General features: G+C 44.8%; 1 protein-coding gene across 4 annotated transcripts in view; it reads right to left on the reverse strand.

Moving 5' to 3' along the window:
* Positions 1 to 26,700, reverse strand: part of LOC146400437 (uncharacterized) — a 70,844-nt gene that overhangs the window by 36,009 nt on the left and 8,135 nt on the right. For all 4 annotated transcript variants that reach the window (XM_084972074.1, XM_084972070.1, XM_084972071.1 and 1 more), the window contains exon 2: positions 16,393 to 16,541. In XM_084972074.1, the coding sequence (XP_084828200.1) occupies positions 16,393 to 16,541 (149 nt within the window). The remainder of the gene's footprint in view (positions 1 to 16,392; positions 16,542 to 26,700) is intronic.

Raw genomic sequence — 26,700 nt, forward strand, 5'->3', positions numbered from 1 at the left:
GACCCTAAAAAGACAAAAGACAAAAAGAGAAAAGTGAAAAGAGAACGCACAGAATGTGGGAAACTATTTGAAAATCATATATCATATAAAAAACCTGTCTTTGGAATATATAAAGAACTCTCCAGGCTCACCTCAAGTTCTGTGTTTGAGCAATAAAGTAGAAACAACAAAAAAGTATATAAAGAACTCTTACAACTCAACAACAAAAAGACAAAGGAGCCAGTTAAGAAATGGGCAAATGATCTGAATAGATATTTCTCCAAAGAAGATATACAAATAGTCAGTAAATCCATGAAAAGAAACTCAACATCCTGAGTTATTAGGAAACTACAAATCAGAAACATGAGATACCACTTCACACACATTGGCATGACTAAAATAAAAAAAGACAACAGAGACCTGCTATAGAGCACAGGGAACTCTGCCCAATATTCTGTGATAATCTATATGGGAAAAGAATTTGAAAAAAAATGGATGTGCATACACGTATAACTGAATGACTTTGCTGTACAGCAGAAATTATTACAACATTGTAAATCAACTACACTTTAATAAAACTTTTTAAAAAAGGAAAAAAAAGACAATACAAATGTTGACCTACAATGAGGTATCATTTACACCCATGAGGATGGTTATTATGTTAAAAAAAAGAAAAAGAAAATAATGACAGGCCAGGATGTGTAAAAATTAGAACTCTTGTGCATTGCTGATGAGACTGTCAAACTGTGAAGCTATTGTGGAAAATAGTAGTTCCTCAGAACAAACAAACAAATATAGATTAAACATTGGGGAGTTCCTGTTGTGGCTCAGCAGGAACAAGCCTGGCCAGTAACCATGAGGATGTGGGTTCAATCCCTGGACTCGCTCAGTGGGCTAAGGATCCGGCATTGCCCTGAGGTGAGGTGTAGGTCACAGACGTGGCTAGGATCCCATGTTGCTGTGGCTGTGGTGTTAGGCCAGCAACTGTAGCTCCCATTCGACCCCTAGCTTGGGAACGTCTATGTGTCCAACCTGCTGCCCTAAAAAGCCAAAAAAAAAAAAAAAAAAAACCCAAAAAACCTCAACTATCATATGATCCAGCAATTTCATTTCTGGCTATGTATCCAAAAGAATTGAAAGAAAGGACTCAAACAGATATTTGCAAACCCACATTTAGAGCAGCAACAGCCAAAAGGTTGAAGCAACCTGAGTATCCATCAACAGATGAATGGATAAACAAAACAGGGTATATACATGAGATGGACTATTATACAGCCTTAAAAAGGAAGGACTTTTTTTTGTCTTTTGTCTTTTTAGGGCCGTACCTTCGGCATATGGAGATTCCCAGGCTAGGGGTCTAATCAGAGCTGTTGCTACCAACTTACACCAGAGCCACAGCAACACCAGATCTGAGCCTGTCTGTGACCTACACCACAGCTCACGGCAACGCTGGATCCTTAATCCACTGAGGGAGGCCAGGGATCTAACCTGCAACCTCATGGTTCTTAGTTGGATTCATTTCTGCTGTGCCACAAAGGAAATTCCACGAAGGATATTTTGACATAGGCTATGACGTAGATAAACCTTGAAGACATATTGCTAAGTGAAATAAGCCAGGCATCTAAAAACTACAACAAACTACTGAATATAAAAAGAAGCCAATTCACAGATAACAGAGAACAAACTAGTGGTTACCAGGGTGGTAGGGGGGCGCATGGGGGTTGGGGGAGTGGGAGGTACAAACTATTGTGTGTAAGATACGCTCTGAGGATGTATTTACAACATGGGGGTTATAGCCAATATCTTATCATAACTGCAAGTGGAAAAGTGACCTTTAAAAATTGTATGAAATATAAATTTGTTAAAAAATTTAAGAATAAAAAATTAAAATATTAAAAAAAAATTCAGTGCTCTTAGCTGACCCAGAACCTCCTTTTTTTTTTTTTTTTTGGTCTTTTTAGGGCCGCACCTGCAGTGTATGGAGGTTCCCAAGCTAGGGGTCTAATTGGCGCTGCAGCCACTGGCCTATGCCAGAGCCATAGCAACACCAGATCCGAGCCACATCTGCGACCCACACCACAGCTTATGGCAGCACTGGATCCTTAACCCACTGAGCGAGGTCAGGGATTGAACCCTCAACCTCATGGTTCCTAGTCGGATTCATTTTCGATGCACCACAACAGGAACTCCTTACCCAGAACCTCTTAAAGCCTCCACTGCCATTGCTGCCTCTCTGAAGGGTCTGGAAGTGTCTTTAAGGAGTCTGCACCCATCCACTCCTGCCCCAGTAGCCAGTCCTCCTGCTCTTGCCTTGGAAGGATTCCAGCACGGCGGCTCAATGGGAGAGCTCAGCTCTGGGTCAAGAGGACCTGGTATTTACCTAATTCTGACTTCACGGGGCTCTCAGGGAAACTGCATTTAGGAAGCAACCAAAATAAGACCATCGGTGTCAGTTCACGACCCTCCAACTTGAAGATGTTTTTCTTTAGTGCCCCGTCACCGTTTCAAGATGGAGTGATAATTAACTTACTAGGAACAGAAGCATCTCCAGGATTTCCATTAGGCAAAACTTGGAGGCAGCCTAGTGGTTGGACGATGAGGCAGGTACAGACTTCTTGAAGCTAAGTCCACATGGCAAGCATGCAGGTTTAGACTGTTGGTTTGGGTGGATGAGGGGCCTCCATGAGATGGGAGGGGAGGGGTGGTCCCCTCCTCCTTGCCTCCAGACACCCACACACAAAACAGGACTGGAAGCTACAAGACTTCCAGAATAATGGCTATAAGGTTCTCGCCACCAAGGAACAGACCGAGCTCATGCTGCCTCGAGTAAAGGAGCAGAGTTTTGGTGCTAAGACCTCTGGCTCCTTCTGGCCTGTGTTGGCCCATCATTTCAGGTACCAAAGTGTGGCTTCACTCCCAACCTGGAAAGGCAGAGTTGTAATAGATGCAGTGTGCCTTCCAGACGGCTTATCTGCACACAGACCAAAGCCCAGCCCAAGCGTGCAAACCAGAAGCAAAGCCCTTTGCAACAGAACTCCATCGGAGGTCACGGACAGGTTCAGACCTGGGAGATGGGAAAAAAGACACCTGCTCTCCAAGTCTGACCAATCTTCAGGGTGATCAGGGTGGTTGTGGTTCGTCTGTACCTCCTCCCAGCAGATCTCAGCTGGTCAACACTCAGGCCAACACCTCTGGCTGGCTGGACTCTTGTTTTGTTTTCCATTACACACACACACTTTGGTCTAGTTTGTTTGTTTGTTTTGCTTTTTAGAGGCATGAATGGCATACGGAAATTCCTAGGCTAGGGGTCTAATCAGAGCTGTAGTGGCTGGCTTGCACCACAGCCACAGCAATGCAAGATCTGAGCTGCAACCTATACCACAGGTCACGGCAACGCCAGATACTACACACACTGAGCCAGGATGCTCGAATCTGCCTCCTTATGGATATTAATCCAATTCGTTTCTGCTGTGCCACAACGGGAACTCTCTGGTCTGGTTTTTTAAATGAATGATACCATTTTGAAAAAAGATTAAAAAAAAAGAATCCTCTCTGTGTATTCACAAGAAAGCCTACAAAGCTATTTTTCTCATTATTACAAAACACTGTTCCAGTGAAAAGCCAAAATCTGCACAATGTACCAATACTGATATTTTTCCTACTATGTTTCATTGGTTGAGGGGGAACACACCTTCAATAATCTTTGGAAATATGAATCTTTTCCCATAAAAAATAATTCCTTGGTTAGAAAAAGAAGGATAATAACACTGTGTGGGTTTTCTCTTTACCTGAGCTCGATCATTTTGCAAGCGCTCTTGCTTAAAACACAGGCTTTTAAATTAATAGCAAGGTATCAAAACATCTTGTCACTCAGGACAGGATGCTCACACAATTGATCCTCATTATTTGTGGATTCTTCTTGTTTTTTATAATCCCAACACAGCCATTCATCCATGGACACACTCAGACACCGCTGCTTCTTTCATCTGCTCTCATACTGTAAACAAGTGTTCTTTTCATGTTCTATTTCATGACACTTTTTTTTGTTTTTTGGCATTTTTGTGCTTTTCACTGGTGATTGCAAACTACTCAATATGGTCCCAAGCAGAGTGCCGAAGCACACTCTTAAGTACAACGGGCTGTGATGTGCCTTGCAGAGGACATAGGTGTGTTAGATAAGCTTTGTTCAGGCTTGAGTTATGGTGCCGTTGGTTATGAGTTCCATGTTAATGAATCAATAATACACACAGAATAAGGTATCTGTAGGAGTTCCTGTCATGGTGCAGCAGAAACGAATCTGACTAGGAACCATGAGATTGCGGGTTCGACCCCTGGCCTCACTCAGTGGGTGAAGGATCTGGTGTTGCCGTGAGCTGTGGTGTAGGTCGAAGATGTGGCTTGGATCCAACAGCTCCAGTTAGACCCCTAGCCTGGGAACCTCCATATGCCTCGGGTGCAGCCCTAAAAAGACAAAAAAAAAAAAGGTGTCTGTAAACAGAAATACACATAAAACAAATTGATATATTGATTGATTGCTGAGAATGTGTTCAGAAGCTTGCAGGAAGCTAAATCTATTTCTCCTAGGAGCAGGGTTCAGTATTTGCTAATTCAGTGTTCGAAGTGACTTCATTTTTTTTCCTTTTGAGACTGCACCTGCAATATATGGAAATTCCTGGGCCAGGGATTGAATCAGAGCTGAGACTGAGGCCTACACCACAGCCATGGCAACACCAGATCTGTACCGCATCTGTAACGTATGCCGCAACCTGAGGCAATGCTGGATCCATAATCCACTGAGCAAGGTCAGGTCTTGAACATACATCCTCACAGAGACAACATCGGGTCTTTAACCCTCTGAGCCACAATGGGAACTCCTGCAGTGACGTTAAAGATTAGAGCTACTGGGAATACAGAGAATCAACTGTGTCAGCTTTTAGAAGTGTGAAATGTGAATCAGGACAGGGCATGAGCCCACAGGGGCGGGTCAGGGCCCACCTGGCTGCAGAGGGCAGTTCGAGCAAGCCCGTCCAGGTGAGCCAATGAGGGAAACTAAATGAGAACTTTTCAGGAGGGCCGTTTGAACTAGATGCATAGAGCGTACCCTAGGGATTGGGTCAAAGTGGAGGGTGTGTGTGTGTGTGTGTGTGTGTGTGTGTGTGTGTGTGTGTGTGAGATGGGGAAAGAGTGTGGGCAGAGAGCCCTGAATACGAGGGATGCAGCCACTTCAGAAGAATTTCTGTACCCAATGGCTGTTTTTTTATAGGATCTGTATACCCAGTGGGGATGAAGGCTCAGGAGTCAGATGAGATAATACAGGAGTCTGAACTGTCTTAATTGGGTAAATTAACTCTGGGTTTAATCTCAGGTATAATAATTCCCTTCTCCTCCTGCATTTTTGGGAAGCTCCTCCTTTCAGACCTCCAAGAGAAAACACTAATAGAAATTCCTGCTGTGGCTCAGTGGAAACGAATCTGACTAGTAGCCATGAGGATGCAGGTTCAATCCCTGGCCTTGCTGAATGGGTTAAGGATCCAGTGTTGCCGTGAGCTGTGGTGTAGGTAGCAGACACGGCTTGGATTCCATGTTGCTGTGACTGTGGTGTAGGCCGGCAGCTGTAGCTCCAGTTTGACCCCTAGACTGGGAACCTCCATATGCCAAGGGTGTGGCCCTAACAAACAAACAAACAAACAACAAAAAACACCAACAGAGGAGTTACCGCTGGTGTCTGGGGAGTGCTGGGATTCAGGTTTGATCCTGGGCCTGGCACCGTGGGTTAAGAATATGGCATTGCCACAGCTGCAGCTTAGGTCACAACTGCAGCTCAGATCTGATCCCTGGCCTGGGAACTCCATGTGCTGCAGGGTGGCCAAAAAAGAAAAAGAAGAAAAACATTAGCAGAAAGCTTTCCAACAGGAAGACCTGAAGAAACACAAAGATCTGTGAAAATCTAGTTTTACTTTAGACTTGATAGGAAATGTTATCAAAACGGGCTGTTAGCTGCCAAAATGAAAGTGAAGGCTTTTCTTTCACCTCTGCTGCTACTGTCCACAAAGACCTCTTTTCTTTTCATTAGACCTCTGATGCCAACACGGTGCCAAACCTCCCCGTTCTGGCATGCTTCCTCATGCCACAATTCAAACCCCGCCCTGATGCATCTGGTGAGCTTTAAAAACCCCTGATGTTGGACCCCCCACTTCAAACCAATCAAATCAGAACTTCTGGGAGAAGGGACCAGAGTGTGGGTATATTTTCGATGCCCCAGTGATTTTCTATATGGGCCCCAAGTGACCGAGGTAGGCCTGGGACAGTGATTTGCAATCCTGGCTGCAATGAAATCGCTCTGGGACTTAAATCTTAGGTGAATTGATTCAGAACTCCTTGGAGGTAGAGAAAGCCTGGGCATTGGTATATATATTTTTTAAAATCCTTGAGATGCCTTGGCTATGTGAGATGCTACAGTTATCCTGTATTTGACATTTTAAAATAAAATCTGCTGGAGAAAAGCAAGGAAGGAAGAGTGGAGAAAGAGTTGATGCTAAATAGGAAAGTGGAAAAATAATTGAGACTGGCCATTGGGTATCTTCAAAGATCCTAGTTCTTTTTTTTGGGGGGGGGGTGTTTTTAGTACTGCACCTGTGGCATGTGGAAGTTCCCAGGCTAGGGACTGAATTGCTGAATTGGAACTACAGCTGCTGGCCTATGCCACAGGCACAGCCATGCAGGATCTGAGCCACAAATGGGACCTGCACCACAGCTCTTGGCAACGACAGATCCTTAACCCACTAAGCAAGGCCAGGGATGGAACCCACATCCTCATGGATACTAGTTGGTTTCGTAACCCGCTGAGCCGTAATAGGAACTCCAAATCCATTGAGTCTTGACCTGGGAAGGGAGGCGGGTGGACCACTGAGGGAAGCAGGGTAGTTTGGGGGGCAGATCTGGGGTTACATTATCACAGATGAGGTGCCCTGGTGAGGTCTGCTACTGGCAGTTTGGCTGCTGCAGTGGCCAGATCTTTGGGACTGATATCAGGACTCAGAGCAGGTCTTCAGTGACCACTGACACAGTGGTTCCTCTTCTTCAGGGCCCCCGTCTCTCAAACAGTAAGAGGTGGGTAGCAGAGTGCAGAGTGGATGCTTGCTCGTGTCTTGCACAGATCGCCTTTACTGGGCTGGTGCATTGATCCTCTAGTTGCTAAGAGCTGGCTGCTAGTGGCTTACAGATGCCTCCTTTTCCCAGAGAGCTGCCTTCTGCTAAATAGTCACTCCCCTGAGATGTCACACCCCCATTTCTCTCCATCCTGGCCAGGAGAGACAGCCCACAGACAATGACTGAGTAGCAGGGGAGCTGAAGTCTGACTCCCTTGCCTCAGGATGGGACCAATTGCAGGGCAATCTGTGTGCTCTGTCACATCAAGGTAAAGCTAGAGTAATTGCAGCCAAATCCTTGCTTACAATTCTCCTGCCCTCACTCATCTGACTTCCCTCACTCCCCTTCTTCTTCTTCCTTAAGAAATCCTTTGCACAAGAATCCTTGTCTCGGGCTCTGCTTCTAGATAACCCATCTTAAGCAGTGATCAGAAAGTATGAGTGATGGTGAGGGTGGGGCAGGAAGAATAGGAACTTGGGAGTCAGAGAGGTCCAGGTTCAGCCCCAATGCCATCACTTTTTTTTTTCCTTTATCTTTTTAGGGCCACACCAGAGGCATATGGAGGTTCCCAGGCTAGGGGTTGAATGGGAGCTGTAGTGGCTGGCCCACACCACAGCCACAGCAATGCAGGATCCAAGCCACATCTGTGATCTACACCACAGTTCACGGCAACGTCGGATCCTCAACCCACTGAGAGAGGCCAGGGATGGAACCCATGTCCTCATGGATGCTAGTCAGGCTCGTTAACCACTGAGCCATGATGGAAATGCCCCCAATGTCATCACTTCTTAGTTGCATGAGTCCATCAAGTTCCTTGGATGCTGTGATCCTCTGTTTCCTTCTCTGTGCAATGCAGGAGGGCCCCACATCGCTTGAAAGGGTGTTGTGATGATGACATTAAAAGCAACAAGAGGATGAATGTGAATGTGCGCGCGCATAGCAGGGATCTGGTTATGTCAGCTTCCCTTGCCTCCTGAGACTTCCCTGCCACCTCCCTCCAAACCTAGTTCTCTGCTATTCTCTTTGGTCCCCCTACCCTCTGGGGACCAAAGATTGTCTTAGTCTTTCCATTCTCTTTCTTCTCTTTTACATATTCCTTTTACTATTTCCATTTCCCAGGGTTTCTCATCTCTCTCTCTCTCTCTCTTTTTTTTTTTTAGGGCTGCACTCGAAGCATCTGGAAGTTCTCAGGCTAGGGGTTGAATTGGAGCTGTAGCTGCCAGCCTACACCATGGCCACACCAACGCCGGATCCAAGCCACATCTGTGACTTACACCACAGCTCACGGTAACACTGGATCCTTAACCCACTGAGCGAGGCCAGGGCTCGAACCTGCATCCTCATGGATACTAATCAGGTTCGTTACCACTGAGCCATGACAGGAATGCCCTCATCTCATTTTTGTAGTGCTTTTTATTTCCTCCAGCCATGGTAAACTAAGAAAGACACATAGTAATACCCAGAAATACAAATCCTCATTCTTTGGGCCATGACCAGAGAAGCCGCAATGAGCTTATCAGTTTTTGCCAGTCGAGCAGAATTAGGTTGGATTTGGTTTTATAAACAGGACTCAGAGGGCTGGTTTGTGGCTTTTTTCTGAGGCAGTGTTTTTCGGGGTTTTTTTTGTTTGTTTGTTTGTTTGTTTGTTTTGTCTTTTGTCTTTTTAGGGCTACATCCACGGCATATGGAGGTTCCCAGGCTAAGAGTCGAATTGGAGCTATAGCTGCTGGCCTACACCACAGCCACAGCAACACCAGATCTGAGCCGTGTCTGTGACCTGCACACACAGCACGGCAATACCGGATCCTTAACCCACTGAGCAAGGCCAGGGATTGAACCCGCAACCTCATGGTTCCTAGTCGGATTCGTTAACCACTGTGCCATGACGGGAACTCCTGATCATGGTGTCTTATTGTCCAAGCAACTCACCCCACCCCCGCAGGAAGGGTGGGCATGTGCCCCAGCCTCGGCTAACCATAGTCCACTTCCCTCTGGTCAGAGGCATTGATCCGAGGGGTGGCTGGTTCATCAAGTCAATCAGAATCCTTCTCCAGCATTTTAGAATGAGAGGGAGAAGGGTGGTACCCTCCACTTTTTGGAAGACAAGTAATGAGATGAGGTCTGCCATCCATCTTTCCTGCCACAGGGTGTGGGGGTGGATAGGATGCTACCAGTACTCTCAGAGGCAGAAGAGATGTGGGGAGGCCAGATATGGAGAGAGAAGCGAATGCTGACATCATTGGAGCCAGATCCCCTGCTCTGGACCTCTTAGTTTTGGAGCCAGTGAAATGTCTCTTTCTTTCCATTGACTTGAGGTTATGTCACATAACTCATGACACAGCTGACAAGAATCGAAGTTACAAAATATAACTTCCATTTAGATAGATGTTCTCCTTTCTCAAGTGTCTTATATTTGAAAATACATGTGATTAGAACAGAATGAGTCCATTCCATGTTAACACACTGCAATTGCAACTGACCCTGGAAGAACACGAGTTTGAACAGTGTGGCTCCACTTTCATGCCATTTTCGTCAATAGTAAATACAGTGCTACCCAACCAGACATTGGTTGACTCTGTGAAGGTGCATTGAATATAAGGAGGAACTGTGGATACTGAGGCTGACTATAAGTTATATGTGGATCTTCAACTTCAGTTAGGATCAGTGCCCCAACCCCTACATTTTGAAGGGTCAACTGTATTTCAATACTGTTATAAAGAATTAGAACCAATATCTTAGTGTAAGTGATATATGATTTAATGTAAAAAAAGTCTATTGGGAAGTAGGGACACAATTTGATCAATATTCTAAAACCCAGCCATCTTTTTTTTTTTTTTTTGTCGTTTTGCCTTTTTCTGGGGCTGCTCCCATGGCATATGGAGATTCCCAGGCTAGGGGTCTAATTGGAGCCGTAGCCACCAGCCTACGCCAGAGCCACAGCAACGAGGGATCTGAGCCGCGTCTGCAACCAACACCACAGCTCACAGCAACGCCAGATCCTTAACCCACTGAGCAAGGCCAGGGATTGAACCCGCAACTTCATGGTTCCCAGTTGGATTCGTTAACCACTGCGCCATGATGGGAACACCCCCGGCCATCTTATAATGGGAATTTTGTACGTATTCCAACATAGAATGTTTTAGGGCATCATGAGCTTGGGAAGATTGTAACACAGTGAACCCTTGCCTTATCCTTTTTCACTGCTGCATGTCTAGGTGGGTGCAGATTTTAGGGCTCCTAGCCAGAGGTGTACTCTGTTCTGAACAAAGAACAATCGAGAGATGGAAAAAGACGCAGTCATCGTTTTGAATCTTGGGTCTCCTGTGTTCCAGCCTCGTATTTTTACCATTGGGAGTGTTGTGTCTATTGAATTCAAGTTTACATTTCTCACATCTGTTTTGCAAGCACATGCACGTATATAAAAGCACATCTAGTCCTAACTGCGAGGGGGAAGATATTTAAGGCTGTAAATATTTACGGTGTGTACATAAAACAGCAGTGTGGGCTGATGTGGCCAATGAAAGGGAATTAGAACACTGGGCCCCACTTCTGGCTCCACTGCTAATTCCTGTGTGACCCTGGGAAGGTCAATTAAAATCTGTGTTCTTGCACTGCATTTAAGAAAAGGGGATGCTAATCTTTGAGCCAGTTCTCCAAAAGTATTAAGCTTGGAGGATAATACCTGCTATTCAGAATGGAAATCTTGCCCTTTTGTTTTAAGGGCAAGAATGGGGGACAAAAGGGATGTATCCTTGCCAGGCTTGAGGGAAAACAAAATTGTCTCAAAACAATTAGCAAGCACCTGCTTCTATGCATCACTGTGGTAAGAAGACGTGAATGAAATAGCCAGGTCTGCAATTCCCCTCAAAGAAGGTGGTAGGAAAGTGGATGGCAGAGCAAAGGTAACCACATCTTGGGGACACTGGTCGGCTGTTTTGCCCTTTAGAATAGAATAAGCAGGGCTTTGAGACAGGACTTGGGTGTTAAGATGAATTTTTTTTTCTGCTTTTTAGGGCCATACCTGCAGCATATGGATGTTCCCAGGCTAGGGGTTGAGTGGGAGCTGCAGCTGCTGGGCTACACTGCAGCCATAGCAACATGGGATCCAAGTTGCATCTTCGACCTGCACCCCAGCTCACACCAACACTGGATCCTTAACCCACTGAGCAAGGCCAGGGATCGAACCTGCATCCTCACAGATACTAGTTGAGTTTGTAATCTGTTGAACCAGAATGGGAACTCCTGATTCTGTTCTTTACTCTTTTGACCTCCACAAATCATTTCCCCTTCGAGTGCCAGATTTTGATAATGGAAACATGGAAAGGCTGATGCTCACATTCAAGTGTGTTGAACAGTTATACACAAACTCCTAACAAAACAGCCTTTAAAAATGGCTCAATGTGGAATTCCCGTCATGGCGCAGCGGAAATGAATCCGACTAGGAACCATGAGGTTGCAGGTTTGATCCCTGGCCTCACTCAGTGGGCTAAGGAACCGGCGTTGCCGTGAGCTGTGGTGTAGGTCGGCAGCAACAGCTCCAATTTGACCCCTAGCCTGGGAACCTCCATATGCCGCCGGTGTGGCCCTAAAAAGACAAAAGACAAAAAAAATAAAAATAAAAATAAATAAAAATGGCTCAGTGAATCCTGGTTTTCTACTCTCTTCCATTTATATTCACTTTGGTAGTAATTGGCAATAGGACAGAAGACACAGCAACCTCCATATTTTGCTCACAGGGAGCAAACCCTCAGCAGGCATTCAGCCCTATACACGCAATTAGCCGATCCTACCATATGTCCCTATTTAGACAATCCAGAGAAATGTCTTGGATTTATATTGTTTCTTTATATCAAGGAACAAACAAACATGTATAAGGAAACATGGCCAAGCTCTGTAGTTTAAAACATCTGTTTGATGTGAAGGTGTTCTTTCTTCCTTTTTGCTTTTTTTTTTTTTAAGGTGTGGCACATGGAAGGTCCCAGGCTAGGGACTGAATCGGAGCTGTATCCTCTGGCTTACACCACAGCAACACCATATCCGAGCTCCGTCTGCTACCTACACCACAGCTCACTGCAATGCTGGATCCTTAACTCACTGAGCGAGGCCAGGGATAGAACCTGCATCCTTGTGGATACTAGTCAGGTTCATTACCACTGAGCCACAATGGGAACTCCCACATGAAGGTGTTCTAAACTTTTTCTTATACCCAGGCGATAGGTAACCTTCCCCCTGCCTCCAATAGAGCAATTAAAATAATACTCTGGATGACCTATGTGGAAGTACCTTGGGTTGTATTAACAATTTAGGATGAAATTATTTCCTCAACTGTTTCACATTCTTTTTACTACAGAGACAACAGAACATATGCAAAAGCAGTTTTATGAGAAGAAATCCAATTTCCCTAGCAAAGAATCTCACAGTTCGAGTCAGAGAATCCCAGTCATCATCAGGTCACATGCGGCCTCACAGTTCATTGTCATAGGAACAGAAGAAGGACCACTTTGGCCCCCAAGGAACTTGTGTTTTGCTTTTTCCAAAGCCGTAGTCCTAACTCTTTTGGGACTCTATTTCCAATGATGAAAACACTTCCTGACCCTCTAAACTAATCTGTTTTACTAACCATTGCATGAAAAATATAGAGTCATAGGGAACCGTGGTGCAACTTTCATGAACTCTCCCAGGAAACTGCAAAAGTAAAAGACTGATCGTTTCAGGGGCAAGAAAATACTCCCAGTTATGATAATAATTCCTTAATTTGCAAGTGCTTTGCACCGTACTGGTCCTTTCACACACTATTTATCTTTTCACAACAACCATGAAACTGTAGCCTTGCCCAGTCTCAAGATTCCACGAGGTAGGTACCATTATTCCTGTATTTCATTATTTCCAAGATGCCAAAGTGTGGAATATGCACCTTTATTTTATATACCACCCAGAGAGAAAGCAGCACGCTGCCAGTGAAAACACAACACACTATCAACTGTAAAACAAAAAGACCACACAGTTTCAAATATGTTAAAATGGGAGAGAATGAGTGTCTTCGAATGGAAGAATTCTGGACCTCCCCTTTCACAGATGAGGAAATGTGTGCCTTCAAGGTCAGGCTGCTGCTGGAGACAGAAGCCTGGAGCATCACTCAGATCCAGACCTTCTGACCTCCAACCAAGCAGACTCCACTCAAACAGACCTACACTTTTGAAGATGATCTTAAAGGCAAGATAGAGGGTTCCCACCAACTTTTCCTGAAACCACTACTTCAGAAGCAAATGATTTGTCATGATGGGAGGCAGCCATCATGGTAGCATTTTAGCGAAAAGCAACAAATGATTTTCAAAGGGAAATACGAATGGCCACCCAGGAGTTCCCATCGTGGCTTAGTGGACATGAATCTGACTGGCATCCACAAGGATGCAGGTTCGATCCCTGGCCTCGATCAGTGGGTTCAGGATCCGGCATTGCTCTGAGCTGTGGTGCAGCTTGCAGACTCAAGTCAGGTCTCTCGTTGCTGTGGCTGTGCTGTAGGCCAGCAGCTATAGCTCCAGTTTGACCCCTAGCCTGGGAACGTCCATATGCCACGGTGCGGCCTTAAAAGACAAAAAAAAAAAAAAAAAAAAAAAAAAAAAAGCCACACAACTCCTGTCTTCACAATATACTGTCTTAACACAACAGTCAATCCTTATTACTCATGGATCCCATATTTGTAAATTTTCTTACTCAGTAAAATTTGTCACCCCAAATCTATACTCATGGCACTTTCACAGTCATTTGCAGAGCAGGGAAATATTGGGGCTGCCTGATACACATGTTCCCAGCTGAGGTCACACAAGGCAAATACCTTCTTGCTTCAGCTCTCATACTCTGAACAAGTATCCCTTTCACGGTGTATTTAGTGCCATATTCTTTTTTTGGCATTATTTTTGTGCATTTTTTTCTTTTCTTTGTATTTTTAGGGCTGCACCCGAGGTATATGAAGGTTCCCAGGCTAGGGGTTGAATCAGAGCTGTAGCTGCTGACCTACACCACAGCTCACAGCAATGCCAGATGGTTAACCCACTGAGCGAGGCCAGGGAATGAACCTGTGTCCTCATGGATGCTAGTTAGATTTGTTTCCGCTGAGCCACGATGGGAACTCCTATTTGTGCATTCTTTACATTTTGTGCTTGTTGGTGGTGACTTTACTGTTTAAAATAGCTCTCAAATGTGGTGCTGCCTAGTGGTTCTCTGTGAAAGAAGCCTGTGACATGCTTTAGAGAGAAAATGGATGTTAGACAAAATTCATCCAGACACAGGTGACTGTGCTGCTGACTCTGAGTTCAATGTTAATAAATAAACAATACATATTAAATAAAGGGTCTCTATACAGAAACACATAAAACAAGGTTATGCTTCATCAGTTGATAAAACTGCTGTAACTAGAGGCACACTGGAACCTAACTCTATTTCTCTTGGGAGTATTCATTATTCAGTAATGAGAATGGATGGGTTTGGAATTTTACTTAATTAATTAATTTGTCTTTTTAGGGCCGCACCTGTAGCACATGTAAGTTTCCAGGCTAGTGGCTGAATTGGAGCTACAGCTGCTGGCCAACGCCACAGCAAAACCAGATCCAAGCCACATCTACGACTATACTGCAGCTCACAGCAACGCTGGATCCTTAACCCACTGAGCAAGGCTAGGGATAGAACCCACATCCTCAAGGATACCAGTTGGTGTGCGAACCTGCTGGGCCCCAGCAGAACTCCTGGTTTTGGATTTTAAAATGTCAAAAGGACTATGCTAACTTACCAGTTATTTCATATCTTGCAGAGAAGTCTAGTCAAAGGAATAATAATAATGACAATAATAATATATGAATGTGTACACATACATAGATTAAATAGACCAAAAAAAAAAATGTTTGCCCAGTGACAAGATCTAGAAGGAAACACAGAGCCACAGTATGACAGTGGTGATGGGAATATAGTTTCTAACATTCTTTTGTTAATGTATCTAGTTTTTGGTACTCCATTGGAGGTTTAGGAATTAGAAAACAAGCCAGGCTATTGGGAAACGGAGGAAGGAGCCCCTGATAGAGGGCAGCAGCCGTGGCAAAACAGCCCAGAGAGTCCACCAACCCACCGGGAAATGGCTCTTCTGCAGAGGTGTCTCCTCTGGGATGCCTCTTTGGCTGTAGAACAAGCCGACTTGATTACAAAGTAAGCACAGAGCTTTGCATAAGCTTCTGCACCCACCTTTTTAGCCATCTCTTGAAAAAGTCAGTACAAGAAACATGAGGAGCTCCCACTGTGGTGCAGTGGGTTAAGCACCCGAGTGGTGCACCCTGGGTTGCTGTGGAGGCTCAGGTTTGATTCCTGGCCCAGCCCAGTGAGTGGCCATAAAATTAAAAAAAAAAAAAAAAAAAAGAAATATGAAAAGGGTGTCTGTGGTCTGAGTGTGTTTCTGCTGAGGATAGACCATTAGGAAGCACATTAAACACACGCTTATTTGCTAACAATAAGGGGCATGAATGATTTGTTTTAAGCCTTGATGTGACATTGATGACAAAGAGCCACCAGTTACAGAGGGAGCAGCCTGCATCCCTAACCCTGAAAAACAAGTCAGCTCAGGAGGAACTGCTCTCAGCGGGGGAACAACTGAGGAGGTGGTGGCATTATAGAAACACTGCGCTTCGCTGGTTTGCAAAAGAAAGCTCCCCGCACAACAGAGGAAATGGAGGGACTCAGAGGCGGTTTGTTTCCTTGTGGCCAGTGACTGCTTTTCCACAAAATGTGCATTGGTTAATTCTCACAGGAGTATTTCCAATGAAGGGAGGGTTTCAGGTTGGACTCACATGAGCTGCTTTTATTTGGACAGGCTTTGTTTCCTCTAGTCTGGTCGGCATTTCTTCCGGGACTTTCCTCAATCCCTGGCGGGGGCTGAGGCCCAGCCCTTGTTCGAGGATGAAAAGGTATTGGAAGGCTGGCTGCTTTAATTGGAGCTTGCACCTGCAGACCCCAGCCCCGGAGGCGGCTCGGCTCTGCGGCTGCTGCTCTGTGTGTGTGTGTGTGTGTGTGTGTGTGTGTGTGCATCTGATTTCCTCAATGAACACTGGGACATTGCACAGTGTTTTTGGCCTGAACTTGCTGGAGGGGATCCAAGCCACACAGCCACTTTCTCTGCTCTGGTGGGGAGAGACCCTCTTTTCTAAGAAAGAGGGATTTTTAGCCCTGCAAGTCTATCCAGTGTATTGTGATCTAATCTCTTCTGGCCCCAAGAGGACTTACCCGGATAAAAGATGCCCTTCGGGGAGCACGAGAAGGTGTCACAGCAGGGGCTTTCATGCACCCAGAAGCTGCTGCATCTTTTATGAGTTTCTCACACTTGACTCCAGTAACACGATCCAGGCAGCACTCAAGAGCGATAGCTACGGCCTCTGTGGGGGAAATGGAGAGACAGCCTGAGTGGATTTAGTCAATGACTAGGCCTCCAAACCTCTCCCAGTGCCATCCTACTGCACATATTTAAAGTGTACCATCTGGGAGGTCTCGTCGTGGCTCAGGAGTTAAAGAACTTGACTAGTATCCATGAGGACGCAGGTTCGATCCCTGGCCTTGCTCAGTGGATTAAGGATCTGGTGTTGCCATGAGCTGTGGTGTAGGTTGCAGATGCAACTCAGATCCTGAATGGCTATGGCTGTGGTATAGGCCAGCAGCTATAGCTCCGATTTGACCCCTAGCCTAGGAACCTCCATATGCCCTGGGTACGACCTTAAAAAGACAAAAAGAAAAAAAATAAATAAAGTCTGCCATCTGATTGATTTTGGCTTCCAGATATGCCCGCGAAATCATTACCACTGTCAACAGAAAAAAAAGGCACAACCTAAAAACTGAGAATTGTTTTATACAGTAGACAAAACAGAGGATTTAAGGTAGGAAGATGGCCTCTCCAATAGCTCTGAAGAGGTAAGGGAGAAGCTGGAATATATAGGAGTTTTGCAACAAAAACCAGGTAGTTGGAACATCAAAAGATTACTGTTAATGTGGTGCTTGGGGTTAATATATGCAGACTATTGCCTTTGGAATGGAGTAGCAATGAGCTCCTGCTGTGTAGCACTGAGAACTCTGTCTAGATACTTACTCAGAGCATGATAATGTGAGAAAAAAGTATGTATACATGTATGTGTAACTGGGTCACCATGCTGTACAGTGGAAAATTGACAGAACACTGCAAACCAGCTGTAATGGAAAAAAATAAAAATCGTTATTAAAAAAAAGAAAGAAAGAAAGAAAACCTGACCCCTCAAGTTAAGGAATTGAGCGCTTTTCTTTGGGAAGATGCTGGGGTCTGGATTCATTGAAATCATTCCTTTGATATGCACCTTAGCTGCCTGGGGCCAGTATCCTGCTCTTCTCCATCCTGAGTTCCCTCCGGGTGCAGGGTTGAGGGCTGCTGCAGTGGCTGCTGGCTCCAGGGCCACGACATCCTTTGCTTACTGATATGGCAGGTGACACTCTTCTCCACACCATGATCGAGATAATTAACACATCCATCACCAAAATTTCCTTCTGTCCCTTGGCAATCCCTCTGCTTACTCCTCCCTCCACCCCCGTATGCCCAGGCAGCCACCACTCTGCTTTCTATAACCACTGATCTTGCATTTTCTTCTTCTTTTTTTTTTTTTGTCTTTTGTCCTTTTAGGGCCGTACCCACCGCATATGGAGGTTCCCAGGCTAGGGGTCTAATCAGAGCTATAGCTGCCGGCCAATGCCACAGCCACAGCAATGCCAGATCCCGGCCGTGTCTGTGACCTACACCTCAGCTCTTGGCAATGCCGGATCCTTAAGCCACTGAGCAAGGCCAGGGATCAAACCCGCAACCTCATGGTTCCTAGTCCTACTCGTTTCCGCTGCGCCATGATGGGAACTCCTGCTCTTGCATTTTCTAGACTCCTACATTAATGGAATCAGACATCATGTTCTTTTTCATTTGGCTTTGTTCACTCAGCGTCATACTTTTGAGACTCATTCATATTGTATGTACTGAGAGTTTGTTCCTTTTTACTGAGCAGTATTCCCTTGTATGGAGGTACCATGGGTTGTCTATTCATCCACCTGTTGGTGACCATTTGGGTTGTTTCTAGTTGTGGTGATGACACATAAAGCTGTTATGAATGTACGTGTTCAAGTCTTTGTATGGATATAAGCTTTCATTTCTTGGTAAATACTGAAGAGGGCAGTGGCTGGGTCCTATGGCAGGTATATGTTCAACTTTTTATGAAGCTGCCACACTGTTGTCCAAAGCGGTTGTACCATCTTTTTTTTTTTTTTTTCTACCATCAATTCCATTTCCAACATTTGGTGTGGTCCTTCTTTTTAGGTTTAGCCATTCTAATACGTATGTAATGATGTCTCTCCTGCTGGCTTTAATTTGCTTTTCCTTAATGACTAATGACGTTGAACAGCTTTTCCATGTGTTTATTTGTTGTCTGTATGTTTTCTTTTGGAAAAGTGACTGTCCAAATCTTTTGGTCACTTCTTAAGTTGGATTGCCTTTTTTCTCATGATGGAGTTTTGAGAGGTCATTATATATTCTCCCAGGGATATTTTTAATTTTAAGAATTATACGGGAATGAAGACATTGCATATGTCGTTTCCATGGAATTTTCAGCACTGATCTGAGCAGGTGGGGGACAATTTGGGGGACCAGGGCCTTCTAGCTCCTAGAGATCATTTTCCCTACATGCCTTGCTCTGCCTTATAAGGATGAAAGCAGGCCATGCTGGAAGTCAAGAGAGGTCTGGGCCATGCCCACTTTTTGAGTTTTTTTTTGAGATATTAAAAACAAAAGGGATTCTAAAAATAGACATATGCAAAGTGTGATATATTTTAAATGATATATGTATTGAACAAAGCAGTGCTTTTGACCATATGCAAAAATACAGCATGTAAGAAACATTGTCATGAGAGCAATTTTTTTTTTTTTTTGGCCACCCCGCAGCACATGGAGTTCCCAGGGCCACAGATCAGATCTGAGCCACAGTTGCCACCTATGCACAGCTATATCAACGCCCACCGTGTCGGGTTAGGGATCGAATCTACATCTTGGCGTTGCAGAGACACTGCTGATCCCATTCTGCCACAGCAGGAACTCCAATGATAGCAAATGTTTAAATTTGAGGTCCAGTGTGAGGCCTGAGACAGGGCCCAGGTCCACTGGCCACCTTGGGAAAAGCCATGAGAGACCAGTGCCATCTTGGACACTTCTCATACCCTGTACAGCCCAAATCACATCTGGTATGATTACTCTTTAGCCAATTATGTCTGGGGTCAAATGAATGCCACAGAGATAGCTATGGAAGAAACAACCATTTCCTATAGAGACACAGATTTCCTCTCAGGGGGACAGTGGGAAGGTTAATCAGGGCCTTTTGGAGGAACCCTTTGCTCCACCCCCTGCAAGCCTATGGGACCCTAGACTTCCTTTGGGTGGTCAGAGTCTTGGCCTTTTCCATTTAGTTTGAGATCAGAATGTACAGTGACCATAAGAGGGGTTGCTTCGCCTGAAGTATTCCTGGAGGTCTCCCAGCCACACCCACGGAAGCTCCCGCCCTCTGGGCAACTTCACCATCACCTCTGTGTATCTTTGCTCTCCTTTCACCTCCCATTGCAGCCAGTGCAGTGGTTCTGTATGGGGCCAGGGCTTTTGGCAAAGACACTATTGATTGTCAAAACTTGGGAGATGTTACTGGTACTTGGTGGGCAGACACCATGGGTACCGATAAATATCCTACAAGACAGCACCCACGACCAAGAATCATCCAGCCCTATATGCCAGTGTTGGCGAAGTTGGGAAACCTTGATCTTGCTGATTCAATCAGCAGTCAATCAGAAGCAACACAGAATATGACTGATACAGATTTTGACATAGCAGTTCTTTGTCCATCAAGCAGGCAAGTGCTACAGTGAGGACGAAAAGAGTTGCTCAGGGAGCTTGAGGGGTTGTGAAGGATGGGCTGCCCAAGACCTCTTGACCTCTCACCACCTTCCTCTTACCCTTCCTATTAAGAGCTTGGCCATGTAACAGACATAATTTCTTTCTTTTTAAATGATTTTTATTTTTTTCCGTTATATCTGGTTTATAGCATTCTGTCAATTTTCCACTGTACGGCAAAGTGATGCAGTCACACACACATATATACATTCTTTTTCTCACACTATCCTCCATCATGCTCCATCATAAATGACTAGATATAAACACAAAATCAATATAAGAGATCTATGGGATAATACAAAGTGGGCCAATCCACCCATAATAGGAATTCCAGTAGGAGAAGAAAAAGAAAAGGGGATTCAAAATATATTTGAAGAAATGATGTCTAAAAGTGTTCCAAATCTAAAGAAAACAGATGTCAAGATACAGGAAGCACAGAGGGCCCCAAACAAGTTGAACTCAAACAGGCCCACACCAAGACATATCATAATAAAAATGGCAAAAGTTAAAGACCCACTTTCAAACCCAGTCCTGCTGCTTGGTGACTTTGGGCAAGTGACCTAACCTCTTTAAAATTCAGTTTTTCCACCTTAGAAATGGGAAATGACCATTATACTTTTCAGAATCATGAGAACTAAACAAGGTAAGCCAAGTCACAGAGTTTGAGGGTATCTGGCACAGGAGAAGAACTTAGTGACTGACTATTACTCCATGAATTGAGCACCTACTGAATACAAAGCACCTTTCCAGGAGTTTCCTAGCCACTCAGTGCCAGTTGATAACAAATTTTTATTATCTACAAAGTGTTTACTTTAAAAGTCTTAATAATGATAACCCTTGCTCTTCAAAGCCTAATGGGTGTGTTGAATGCACTGTTTTGAACCTGACTTTAGTGAGAGGAGAAATGAATGAAAAGTGACTTAAGACAATGCAGTCTACACTGAGGCATTTAGGCATGTGTAGATATAAATGTATATATTTGTTTACAGTCCGTGGAAAGCAATTTCCACAATGAAGTCTCTCAGAAAACACAGCACTAGCTGCGACTCTGGTAGCAAATCCTTGGGAAGTCTTGGGCTGTCCCATTCCAGGATGGAGCGGGATCCCATGTCAAGTGACTCAGATAACATCTCAGTTGGGGTCAGTTACTTGGGCACCAGAAGGGCCTCACTGCCAGATGGCCAAGCGGAGACTGTGAGGCTCATGCCAGACTGAGCTCAAGGTGTTTCTGTAAGGTCATTGTTGCAAACCCAGAGAACCAGTTCTGTGAGGTTGGTGCAAAGGGGATATTTAGTCAGAGGAACAGAGAGGTGTGGTAATGGAGTGGAAGAGGTCTGGGGGAGGATTACAACCAGCACAGTCCAAATGCTCTTCTCAGTTTTCAAAAGAGCGAGGAAGAAGTAAGGTTTGGCCCTGGCCCTCAGACAATGCCTCAGTTCTTGCCAAGTACAGGAGAGTGAGCCCACAAAATCACCAGTGAGCCGAGAGATAATCTAGGTGACAAGGACCCAGCCAGGCAGCACCCCCGCCAAAAAATTAGGGCAGAACATTTTGTTTAACTATATTTCTCCCTGTTTTCTCATGGGGCAGGAGATACATTTAAAAACATAGAGGAGTTCTCATTGTGGCTCAGTGGTAATGAACCCAACTAGTACCCATGAGGATCCAGGTTTGATTCCTGGCTTTGCTCAGTAGGTTAAAGATCCTGCATTCCTGTGAGCTGTAGTGTAGGTTGCAGACGTGACTTGGATCTAGCATTGCTATGGCTGTGGTGTTGGCAGGCAGCTGCAGCTCCCATTCAACCTCTAGCCTGGAAACTTCTATATGCTGCAGGTGCAGCCCTAAAAAGACACACAAAAAACATAGATATGCTCTGTACTTGGTTACACCATGGAGCTCACACAAAGTTAGAATCCTGTGGGCTCCTTCAGCAAGGGCACTCGTAGAAAGCTTTGGGCACTGGAGCCAGGAGACCACTCCCTAGGAACATTCTAGAAGACAGGCTAGATTTCCCAGCATTTGGTCACCAGCCTAAGAGCATGGCAGAGTCTTTTTGGGCAAGGGGTGAAGGAATAGATTTCCTTCCTTCAGATAGTCTGTTCTCAGCATTAAGGAGTCAATGTGTGTAACCACTGGTGTTTCCCCACTGGGCTAGTCCAGAAAAGGAAAGATATTTACTCACTTAAAGTAAAAGGGCCACAAGAATTGCCTTTTTGTTGTGAGCCACATAGGAGAATAGTATGGAGCTACCTTAGAAAACTATACATAGAACTACCATATGACCCAGCAATCCCACTCTTGGGCATATATCTGGACAAAACTTTCCTTAAAAAAAGACACATGCACCCACATGTTCATTGTAGCACTATTCACAATAGCCAAGACATGGAAACAACTCAAATGTCCATCAACAGATGATTGGATTAGGAAGATGTGGTATATATACACAATGGAATACTACTCAGCCATAAAAAGGAACGACATAATGCCATTTGCAGCAACATGGATGGAACTAGACTCTCATACTGAATGAAGTAAATCAGAAAGAAAAAGACAAATACTGTACAGTATCACTTATATCTGGAATCTAATATATAGCACAAACGAAACTTTCCACAGAAAAGAAAATCATGGACTTGGAGAAAATAAACTTGTGGTTGCCCTGGAGGGAGAGGGAGTGGGATGGATTGGCAGCTTGGGGTTAATAGATGCAAACTATTTGGAATGGATTAGCCATGAGATCCTGCTGTGTAGCACTAGGAACTATGTCTAGTCACTTATGATGGAGCATGATAATGTGTGAAAATAGAATGTGTACATGTATGTGTAACTGGGTCACCTTGCTGTACAGTAGAAAACAAATTATATTGGGGAAATAACAATTTAAAAAAAAAGAATTGCCTTTTTGTAACAGAAGTGTCACAAAGAACTCTAAATGCTAATCTTCACTTTCCCTCTGTCTCAGGAGTCAAGGAAAGATAGATTTGTACAAGGCAGAGAGTGTGATTAAGAGGTATTCTGTCCAATCTCACCCTCTATGAATTGAGATCAGCAGGAGTGTGGCATGATCTTGACTATCATAAAACAGCTTTCACCGAGTTCAGATTAGAAGAGGCATACCCTCACCCCTTGTCTATGGACACTAGAAAAAAGAAAAGAAAAGATATGCACACTGTAGTAGGTGGAATGACTGGCCAATGGGGACGGGCTGTATAGCACAGGGAACTCTACCTGATATTCTGTGATCACCTATGTGGGAAAAGACTCTGAAAGAGAATGGATGTGTGTACATGTATAACTGAATCACCACATTGTACAGCAGAAATGATCACATTATAAATCAACTATACTTCAATTAAAACTTAAAAAAAAAGGTGGGGTTCCCATTGTGGCTCAGTGGGATGAGAACCTGACCAGTATCCATGAGTACGTGGGTTTGATCCCTGGCCTCACTCAGTGGGTTAAGGATCCAGCATTGCCATGAGCTGTGGTGTAGGTCTCATGTATGGCTCGGATCTGGTGGTGCTGTGGCTGTGGCTCAGGCCAGTAACTGCAGCTCTGATTCAACACCTAGCCTGGGAACCTCCATATGCTGCAGATGTGGCCGTAAAACAAAACAAAACAAAAAACAGGCAATTTTGCATTGCCTGTGCTTATGTTAGTTCTCAATAAAGGGGTTTTGAGTAACATGACTGAATCAGTGGGAAACACCATACTTCTCTCATGTGTTGATGTGGATGTTGATCACTGCATCAGAGTTCCCTTATAAAGCCTGATATGGTCAATGTGTACTCCAAGTTTAGGCAAGGAAAGCTTTATACCTATGAAGGAATGGCTTTCTTTAGTCCTTTCTGAAAATGAGAATAATGTCATTGGCTATATCTCCCTTTTGCTCTGGTTGCCAGGAAGCTCAGGGTTAAATCTTATGCCCAACTGTATCAATGAGGAAGGCTCTTGTGACATCTATATTTGATTTTTACTTCCTCTGGTCTTGTCATATTATCATTATTATTATTATTTTAGGACCACATTTGTCGCATATGGAAGTTCCCAGGCTAGGGGCTGAATCTGAGCTCTAGCTGCCGGCCTACACCACAGCCACAGCAATGCCAGATCATTAACCCACTGAGAGAGGTCAGGGATTGAACCTGCAACTTCATGGTTCCTAGTTGGATTAATTTCCGCTGCTCCACAACAGGAACTCCCCTAATCTTATTTACATTCCCCTGTGCCTTTTTTCCCTCTATTTCTTCTCCACTTTATTCCATCATTTTAGTTTGTGAGGAGGACCCTGTTCCTATGTAAAGTCTTGATTATATTTCCCATCATTGTATTGCAAAGTTTACAACCTGAGATGCCTTTAATTTTTTTTTGTCTTTTTAGGGCCTCACCTGCAGCATATGGAGGTTCCCAGGCTAGGGGTTGAATTGGAGATGGCGGTGCATGCCTACACCACAGCCACAGCAACGCCAGATCTGAGCCACACTGCGACCTACACCACAGCTTATAGCAACGCTGGGTCCTTAACCCACTGAGCGAGGCCAGGGTTAGAACCTGCATCCTCATGGATGCTAGTCAGATTCGTTTCCACTGAGCCACGAGATGGGAACTCCTGAGATGCCTTTAAATGCCAGGCAGATAGCTGTAAATGACTGACGTGAGTGGGGTAATAGGGCACGGTGTAGACTGTGGCAAAGGGAAAGAGGTCTTTCCTGGCCATTCATTTCAAATAGCATCATTGCCGTCCCCCCTGTGAATCTCTATCCTCTAACCCTCTTATTCATAGCATTTATCATTTTCTGTAAGTATCTTTTTATCTGTTTACTCTCTTTCACCTCTACTCTATCCCCAGCACCCAGAACAGTGCCTCGCACAGAACTGTCACCCAATCCACATCTGCTGAGTGGGTGAATTAATGAATGAATGTAGGACCAGTGTGGCCAGATTTTCTTATATTTTAACCAAATTTGAAATTTTGATTTTATATGAAATCTTCTGATTTATTTATTTATTTATTTTCTCTTTAGGGCTGCACCTGGGGCATAAGGAACTTCCTAGGCTAGGAGTCAAATTGGAGCTGCAGCTGCCAGCCACAGCTACCCCAGATCCAAGCTGCATCTGTGACCTATGCTGCAGTTTGTGGCAATGCCAGATTATCAACCCACTGAGAGAGGCCGGGGATGGAACCCGTATCCTAATGGACATTGTTTCGGGTTCTTAACCCTCTGAGCCACAATGGGAACTCCTGAAATACCCTGATTTCTAGATGTTGATAGTAAATACAAAAAAAAAAAAAAAAAATTAAAAACTACGCGTTGGCCAGAAATAGGCCCTGTTAGTGTGTGACCACTGTTCAATTTTGTATTTTCAGGTGTAGCCACCACGGTTTCTTGTGGAACGAAGGAGAAGATAAAGAATTTTATTTTATTTTATTTTTGGTCTTTTTGCCATTTCTAGGGCTGCTCCCGCTGCATATATAGGTTCCCAGGCTAGGGGTCTAATTGGAGCTATAGCTGCTGGCCTACACCAGAGCCATAGCAACGCGGGATCCAAGCCGCATCTGCAACCTACACTACAGCTCGTAGCAATGCCGGATCCTTAACCCACTGAGCAAGGCCAGGGGTCAAACCCGCAACCTCATGGTTCCTAGTCGGATTCGTTAACCACTGCACCACGACGGGAGCTCCCAAAATAAATAATTTTAAACCTTCATCTGTTTTATGGTTTATAAAGTACCATCACTGTTCTAGTATTTTGTTATTGTTCTAAATTCGCACATGAGGAAATTCAAGCTCCGATGAGATGAAGTGAACCTGTGAGCTTAGACGTGGAGGAAGCTGTGACAGGCGGGGCCACCCTGGGGTCAGGTCGGAGCCAGCCTCCTGGTCAGGTATTCAGGAAGAAAGGAGGAAGAGCCCTTCTTGCTCCAGTTCCTCTCCTCTTCCTGTCCCAGAACCAGGGGTTCAGTGGATGTGGCCTGAAGTTCAGAGTCAGGCTCATGATGGGTCTGTTTCTCCACCTACTAGGGCAGGAGACCATTAGTGTGGACATCTCTCAACATCCTCTTATGCATATACGTATAGCTTGGCTCTCCTGCCACTTAAAAACCACAAGCTTGGAGTTCCCGTCGTGGCGCAGTGGTTAACGAATCCGACTAGGAACCATGAGGTTGCGGGTTCGATCCCTGCCTTTGCTCAGTGGGTTAAGGATCCGGCGTTGCCGTGAGCTGTGGTGTAAGTCGCAGATGCGGCTAGGATCCCGAGTTGCTGTGGCTCTGGCGTAGGCTGGCAGCTACAGCTCCGATTAGACCCCTAGCCTGGGAACCTCCATATGCCACGGGAGCGGCCCAAGAAATGGCAAAAAGACCAAAAAAAAAAAAAAAAAAAAATGCAAGTTTAGGAGTTCCTGTTGTGGCTCAGCTGAAACGAATCCAACTAGGAACCATGAGGTTGTGGGTTTGATCCCTGGCCTCGTTCAGCGGGTTAAAGATCCAGCATTGCCAGGAGCTGTGGTGTAGATTGCAGATGTGCCTCGGATCTGGCATTGCTGTGGCTCTGGTGTAGGCCGGCAGCTGTAGCTCCAATTAGACCCCTAGCCTGGGA

This window comes from Sus scrofa, chromosome 8 (genome assembly GCF_054392235.1).
Source record: "Sus scrofa isolate SSC_HxYL_T2T_F1_AM1 chromosome 8, Sscrofa_HxYL_maternal_Yorkshire_Landrace_v2.0, whole genome shotgun sequence".
Lineage (NCBI taxonomy): Eukaryota > Metazoa > Chordata > Mammalia > Artiodactyla > Suidae > Sus > Sus scrofa.